The sequence below is a fragment of the Prunus mume genome, linkage group LG2 (assembly GCF_029339155.1).
Source record: "Prunus mume cultivar Tortuosa linkage group LG2, ASM2933915v1, whole genome shotgun sequence".
Taxonomy (NCBI): Eukaryota; Viridiplantae; Streptophyta; class Magnoliopsida; order Rosales; family Rosaceae; genus Prunus; species Prunus mume.
The window spans coordinates 35,078,801-35,087,257 of NC_142699.1; the positions used below are offsets into that span (position 1 = coordinate 35,078,801).

Sequence of the window (8,457 nt, forward strand, 5' to 3'; positions counted from 1 at the left end):
TCGGCACCCGCCAGGTGTTGATCACGAACAGGGTTCGGCTTGAATTCCAAAGCGGAATTTGGGTCGGGTCATGTCATAACATTTGTAATTCGGTGTTTAAGTTATAGGTTCAATATCCCACAGTTCATATTTAGTGATAAATGGAATTGCCTGTTTCCATTTTGGCCAATCACTTAACTTGTCGACATTCATAAGGCGATTTAATATAATCATAGTCCTTAATGATTGTAATAGCTACTAATAAACCAAATGTATCATCAATTCATGATCCCACAATTCTCATGTGCATGCACATGCATAATTTATAAGCATCTCATTGCTTTGGGGTACCAATGCCTCTTCAGGGGCTGATGTTGTCACTTATGGGACAAACATCTCTTTTACGATGAATTAATTAGAATATGTGAATCATAACCTCATATAGAGCGTTATTTTTTATAAGGCTTGAATTTTTCAAATAATCTCCACTTATAGGGAGTTAAGTTTTTAGAACTTATATTTTTGTCATGCTCATAGTCACTTATTGTCATGTTAATGGATTGTGATACATGAATATCAATCCATGCTTGCATATTCATAACTTTATATATGCATTATCTTGATGAGAAAAAAACAGACCGATTTAACACTATTTCATGACGTTCTTCAGGAACTGTCATTTCTCCCCCTAATGGCGGGAAAATTGTCTCAAAATGTAGGAAAATAAACTCACCATCATTATCAATTCAGATTGACTGGATTGGATAATGTGGGAGTTGTGCTCATAAGCATCTTGACAAAAGACAAATATGTGACCATTTTAGTAGGCACATTCAATAAAACTGATGAAGTGATCCATAATTAAATGTTGTATATGCTCACAAATATCCCCTTGAATCATTTCAGGAAAGAGGGCTCAAAGTCAATTTTTTACTGAGATGATCTTATGATAGCTTTTATTTGTGAGCATTCTTTGTAATTATATTTGTTGGACAAGCCAATAGTTTGAGTCTTTAAACGATGTCCTTACAAATTTATAAAAATCTTATGTATCATTGTAGAACATGGATTGCCAAGATAGTCATGCCACAACATAAAAGTTATCCGATCAATAAATTTCTGGTTCATGACATCATAATCTTCAACTACTATAATAGTTGTGTAATATTGGGGCCTCATGAACTTCTGGTTCATGACATCATAAACTTCAACTACTGTAATGGTTGTGTAATATTGGAGCCTCATGAACTTCTGGTTCATGACATCATAAACTTCCTACCCACAAAAGAAAGTAGGAAGTTTCTCCAATAGACGCCTCTGGCTGTCAATATTGGGGCAGTAATACAAGACATTACTATTGTAAAACGAAATTAACTAATAACCCAACATAAATAAAATAAAATAAAATGAGTAAAGTGGTATAAACGAGGAATAAAATAAATAAATTAAAGACTATGAAATTCCAAGATAAGCCAATATTAATGTGGATTCAATATGTAGACAAAACTACAAGTTTAAGAATTGAATTTCCAACCAATTCAGGTTCATATAAGCATAAATAAGTAATGAACTTCATGTTCATATATAGTATTAGGATCCATGAAAAACTATGAACTTCAGGTTCATATCAACATGTATTCGAAAACTGTAGGTTCAAATACGTATATCTAAATAATTTGAATTAATAGTTGTTCTTTGAACTTCATACTCAAATCGATGTATATGCACTCGAAACTTCTGGTTCGGGTTCTTGACATATGTAGGCCTCAAAGAATTCTGATTTTGATTAATACAAAATCAAGGACTTTAAATTTGCAAAACTTTATGCCCTCAAGTATTTGGAATCAAAGAACTTCAGGGTCTGATTCAATCAAAAGGACTCAAGGTCCTAATCTAGTTATATGATGAGGATCGAGGAACTTCGGGCCCTGATCTTTTGTATAATACAAACTCATCGTAACATATTGTAATGAATTAAAAACATGCTTAAAATTGGTAAACAAACCAATTAAATAAAACATGCATAAAGGATAAAAATAAATCAATACATTTATTTATAATTTATACCTGTCAACTACAAATAATAACATGCAATCGATTTTGTTGATTAATCATACACGCATACAAGTAAACTAATAGCCCATCATATCTTTTTTATTTATATTGTAATTCCTGCATAATTTCCATTAGTATGAAAACGTGACTGAATTGGTCCTAGTTACTCTTCGGAACGGAGTGGAATAAGGGAAGAGATTCTCGAACGAGGAAAAGGAGCAAAAATGGACAAAAATGGACTTATTTATTTTTAAATTTCCTAAGGAATCCAATACATTTGCATGTCTTTGATTTGAAAGTTGAGTGGTTTTTTTGTCTTTTTTGAAAAAGCTTTGGCTTTTTCCAAAAGGGAAAAAAATTTTATGTCTAAAACCTAAAAAACCTTAAAAAATAATAATAACAATAATTCTCGGCTATATCATGTCAGGTACATAATTCATAAAGTGAACGCCATCATTGAGTTTCTTATATTTGCAATAAAATAAATTAAGGAGAAAAACAACTTCAATATGATCTATGCTAATTATAACCAAACAAAATTTAACATAGTAAACTTAAGTGTGAAACATATCATGAAACAATAATAAAAATATGTATGTATAATACCCACATCATACATTGGTATTTTATAGATGCACAACTGCATCGTCCAAGTTGTACATATCATTGTGGTGTAAGAAAGGAGAAAATATTGAGCAGTCGTGCTGATAATGTGTTATAAAACTAGAGGGAGAAAATGTAGAGAGAAGTGATATGTTAAAAATAAAGTTTCACCATGTTTATTCTTCACTTAATCTTTGGTAGAACCACCTATTTATAGGCTTACAAGATAGGAGATTGAATACCATCATTTACAATATACCTAGGGGTCGTTTGGTATGGCGGACTGTCATGGACTTGACTAAATCCTGGGACTGTCTTAGATTAGCTCGGATTGACATAAGCTGGATTAAGTACTGACCTACATTTGATGTTGCGTCGGACTAAGAAGCTAGATTGTAAAAATAGTGATGACCTATATTTGGTGTTGTGTCGGACTAAAAATAATTATTTTCATAATTAATTTTAAGTAAAAATAAATAAAATTCTAATATTTAATTTTAATTAAAGATTGCTAAAACTATCTTATCTCTTCTTCTTCTTTTTTCTCTTTTTTCTCTTTTTTCTCCTTTTCTTCTTCCTTTCCTTCCCAGCCCCTTTTTTTTACCTTTCTTCCTCTCTTCTTCTTCCTTCCCAGGCCATCCCTTTTTTTTTTTCTCCTTCCTTCCTCTCTTCTTCCTTCCTTCTTAATCAACTGTCTAGATTGAAAGCTGTAACCTTTATTGAGAGAGAGAGAGTGGTCAAGGGTTTTAGGTGAGAAAAAGCGCAGAGAGAGAGAGAGAGAGAGAGAGAGAGAGAGAGAGGCTGAAAATTCAATACCAGCTATTCATTCCATAAGTTCAACTTGATGTCTTTTATGTCATTTCCCGGAAGAATCCTTTAATGGGTACCAATTAGTTTTTAGAATTTTTGTCAAGCCACTTCAAGACTGGGAATTCATGACTTCCTTCTCTCAGTCTCATACAAGAAAGCCCACATCTCCGTTAATGGTGTCTCCCTTTGCAGTTGTCCTGATCATGGTGGATGATTTCTTGGAAGGTTCAATTGGGTTTGACAGATGTTGTTGAATTTGGGTTCAATTGGGTTGTGGTTCCATTGGGTTTGAATGGGTGGTGGTTGATTCGAGTGACTGGGTTTGAATTGGTGGTGGTTGGTTTGAGTGACTGGGTTTGACGATGGTCTGCGGTGATTGTAGTGGTTTGGCTGGGTCTATGGTTGTTACAGTTCTAGGTGAAGAAGAAGAAGCTGATTATTATCGGACTCGCGTTCTCTGTTTAGCGAAATCGCTATTTTGCGAACTTTGTTTGAGGCTCGCTAAATTGGAAGAGCGAGTGAGGCTTTTTGTTTACTGTTGTACCATACAATCCCATTTAATTTAGGCCCCCTCTTACGAAACATGATTTTCAAAGTGTTATTTAACATTGTCCAGGCCAGTCCAGCCTACCAAACATGCCCTTATAGGTTACAAGCACTAATTACAAATACTTAGTGTATAGGTTACATAAAATCCAACGCTGGAATACTAAGAGGTATAGTGGTCATCCACCAACTCATGCATTTTCAACACTATGTAAATTTTAATATACCTTATTTCTTTGTTAGACATTAACTAACCCATTATTGAGGATTTCTCAAAGTTACGTAACTTCATTTTATCCTTATTGAATTTAATTAGTATGGATTTTCTTTCAACTGATTTAAAATTAAACATACAATATAAAATCAAAGTATAAAACTCAACTTCATTGTCCTTAGTGATGAATTTGTTCTGGATTAGTTTTGTTGAATTCATCATCTCGGAATTATTCCATGGACCCTTGCTATTCAACTAATTAATATTATATGTATTGCCAAGAAGATAAAATTTAAATTATATATATATGTGAAAGAATCTGATCAATATAGAATATGTATTTATATATGTTGAGGGTATCGGCCATTATAAACTATCTTCTGCTTTTGCACATGTATTGTGCGGAAACGTCAACCAACTGTGAGTGAAAAATAAACAATTGGCAAGAGATAAAAAAGAACAAAACAACGCCAACAAGAACACCAAGATTTATACTAGTTTGGCAATGCCTACATCCAATTTAGAGACGACGGAGTATTCCACTATAATTAAAATGAGAGAATACAATAGTGTTTAACACTCAGAAACCCAATCCACAAATATATCCAAGCTCACACACTCAAGAATATAAAGGGAATACAAATTGAGTACAATTTAGAGAAAGGGAAAAATAACAACTGACAGCAACAATTGTTTTTCTGCCCAACTCTTTATTTTTACTCTCTCACTTCTCTCTCTCAGTCTTTGGTGTGGCTCGATCCCACTGGTGCCACTGCCATGGAGAAGCCAACGGGTGAATGGCAACTACTTCAGTTATGAGGCCAGCAATGAAGTCAAAGTAAGCCATCAATGCTAGCCACCACTTTATCTCCCCACATGCTACGTACTGTCCCCTTTCTGCCAAAGCCAACCACCATTTGCAGAAGCCAATTCCAAATATCAAATTTAAGTAGCTGACAGCATTTTGCACGTGCGTGCAATCTTCAGTCAATAATCAACACCAACAACAACACCAACAACAAGTATAAAAAGAGACTATGAGGGCAATAAGAGCATCTACAATGGGTTCCCTAAGTTATCTCCTTAGACAAATTTTAGGAAGAAATCGTAAAAATGCAACTCCAACCATGCTCCCTATCCACCTTCTAAAATAGGGAGTCCTCCAGGAGCTCCTAAATCTGATGAGAGAAAACGAACTCCTAGTGGCTCCCTATAATTTAATATTGCTTTTATTTAATGAGTATTTCAAACCTTTATTTAATGCTAATTATTTTTTATTTTATTTTTTTAATAGAGATAGACCAATCAAAAAAGAGTTATAACATTTATGACCTACCAAATTAGGGAGTATGGTTGGAGTTGAAATTTTTTAGAGAGCTCCTAAAATAGTTTTCTTATATTTTTAGCTAAATTTTAACTAAGAAATAGAAAACATCATTGTGGATGCTCTAAGTTGATCATCAGAGCAAACACACACACACACATCCCAAACCTAAAAACTAATCAGTGAGACAATGGCGAGTCAAGATCAAACCAACTCCAACCAAGGCTATGTTGAAAATCCCAATCAAATCCCATTCGCGAAGCTATTAGTAACAACGACAACGCGATTGGATTTGACAACTTCAACGACTTTGATGACAACAGCTTTGATGAGGACGACGTGCGCCTCCATGAAATCAAAGCTAAGGGAAACAACAACTGTAAGGGCGAGGACATGTGCGGATTTTTTGACAACATCAGCTTAATCTCTCAGGAAAATTAGGGGAAGAAAAGTTGAAAATAAACGCACAAGCATATACAAGCACCAATTTACTTCTTATCTCATCAGAAATAAGAATCACAATAAAACACATATTCTTTTTATTGTGTGGATAACAAATCCACCAACTTTTAACACAAAGTTTTGCAATACTAAATCAAGCAACGTGCACAAACCAATACACCAACTTTAAAGATAAAGGGACTGACAGCTATTCGAATGGGCATGACCAAATTTCTCCGGCAGATTCATTTCCTTATATGTCATACAACAACTTGGAAAATGATTCCATGTGCTCAGAGTTCAAAGAAATGCAGACCGATAATCTCCTGTCATTAGTTGCACTTGGTAATATGGTACAATACCCGGCAACTGGAGCTTCACCAGGCCCCATGAAAATGGGTCGACCCCAACCAAAATCAGCATCATGAATCGGCAGACGAACCCAACTGTTTATCCAAAGGTTGGGGCTCCAAATAAACGGATTAGGTTTGGGAACACGAGAATTATGAAGCTCAAGATAGTCAAGGAATGATCTAAAATAATCATCGTCCGTCCGCACTAGAGTGTCGTGAACACAACTTGTAGCATACAACGTTGGTTTCGATTGGATATCCCCTGCTGCAGCAATTTGTACGGCTTTGGAAATAGCGTTGCCAAAGAAATGGGGTGGGAGTGTGGGTTTCAATCTGGACCGTCCATCAATGGTTATAACTAGCATGGTATCTTGATCATCAGGAACTTTACGTGCCTTGCAAACACATCTCCAAATATGACCTGCCAAAATCTCAAATGTGGTATACTTGATTGTATTATTAATATTCCCGCCATCTTCCTCCAACTTGGCCTTCAAAATTTTGAGCTGCTCCTGCGTCAATCTAAAAATGGATGTTGTTGTAGTAGTGATTGTACTTTGCAGATGATCTGTAGCTAATTTCATTTGTGGAAAAGGTTGTAATTCAATGTGGGGGAATGCAGGCTGAGGTGGGTCTCGGGCACGAAGTAAAGTCCTGTCCATGAAGGGTGGTTTAATATTTGAGAGATCACCACGAGCGATATCGGACCATGTATTTACAAAATGGAGACCAGAAGTTCCATCTACAATGCGGTGTTCCATGCCAACACCAAGTGACGCTCCACCACATTTGAAGTATGTGACCTGCATTTACATGCATATATATATATATATATATGAGTCAAGATGCTATAAATATTTCAACTATTTTTAGAATTTCCCCATTTTCAGTTAGTTGAGTTCAAATTTGCGTGGCTTGTAGCTTAGAACTATTTAATTAACTATTTGGCTTGTGCATCCCACCCATCAAATTGTTTCTAAAACTAAATCTAAACCGTCCACAAAGAGCTTGCCATGCATATCCATTCATAACGATTATAAAATGTAAAAATGAGACCTTGGATAATTATGATTAAAAACCTGTAACACCAAAATGGGATATAAGGATATCTCAGAATAATCAACAGTGGGGATGAGCTTATTGAAATCTGGAGTGGGCGCAAAATTGCCAAAATCATCAAGGGCAGAGCTGCTCTCCGCTACAACAAAGAGCACTCCCTCAGCATTGCAATCAATCTCCAGACGCTCGCTCTGGTCGTTGAGCTTCAAGCGACCGGCCAAGGGGTAGAAGGGCACAAGGGCCTTGCTGAGCGCCTGCTTGAGCACTCCCACGTCAAAGAAGTTGTGCTCACTGCTTGGTCTGTAAAAGTAAACAGTTGATATGTGAAAGGGAGGAAACATTAGATCTGAGTTGGAGAGCCACAATGGGCTTCGAGGCGTCGACTCCTCTGCTGGCTTCACCATTGTTGACTCCCTAACTCTCACTGTCACCTTCTCTGCCATCTTCTGTTCTTCTTCTGTTTTTTCTTTGGTTTTTAACTTACAACACAAACCCGACTTCAACAAGAGGAAATCGAAATATAAGAATAGAGTAAACCAAATCTTAGAAAAATTCTTAGAGACCCCAAAAGATACATATACTCTAAAGTTGATAACACCCGCAATTTATAATGGTGCTTGACGTTGCTATTGGGAATTTGGTTGATCCACAGGTACCTATGGATTGTATTAGTTGGGAATTTGGTTGACTTTGAATGTTAAGTAGAAAGAAATATGCCATTTATTGCAGAAAATGATGAAAGGCTGTACATAAAGCAAATTTAAAAGGGGAAAAACCTTGACACGATTGTGGTGGCACAATGCTTGGCTCCTGATGTATCAAGAGCCATTCTTCCTCAACATCTAACATGGCTTCTGTACAAAAACAACATGTGTTTTTTTTTCTTTTTTTCTTTCAACTCCTTTAACTCAAGTCTTTTGCTGGTTTTCTAGCCGTTTCTTTCTTGGGAAATGCACGTACATACTCACAAACCAGAAATCTTAATCAAGAGTACTCACTTTGCAAATATTAACCATAAATACTCACTTCCTCATGTGAAAGTACTGAACTGCCCTTCATATAAATAGATATTA

The 8,457-nt window shown here is 35.7% G+C and overlaps 1 protein-coding gene across 1 annotated transcript; it reads right to left on the reverse strand.

The window, feature by feature from the left end:
* Window positions 1-6,049: 6,049 nt before the first annotated feature.
* On the reverse strand, window positions 6,050-7,986 carry LOC103323133 (shikimate O-hydroxycinnamoyltransferase-like). The gene is made up of 2 exons (XM_008225099.2): window positions 7,405-7,986; window positions 6,050-7,128 (listed from the first exon to the last, which is right to left on the reverse strand). Exons 1-2 carry the CDS (start codon window positions 7,825-7,827, stop codon window positions 6,226-6,228), a joined length of 1,326 nt encoding a protein of 441 aa, XP_008223321.2. The 5' UTR covers window positions 7,828-7,986; the 3' UTR covers window positions 6,050-6,225.
* Window positions 7,987-8,457: the final 471 nt, after the last annotated feature.

Coding starts and splice junctions, on each gene's coding strand:
- LOC103323133 (XM_008225099.2), bottom strand. CDS start 7,827: ATGGCAGAGAAGGTGACAGTGAGAGTTAGGGAGTCAACAATGGTGAAG. Junction 7,129..7,404: donor ATCCCATTTTGGTGTTACAG/GTTTTTAATCAT, acceptor ATGTAAATGCAG/GTCACATACTTCAAATGTGG.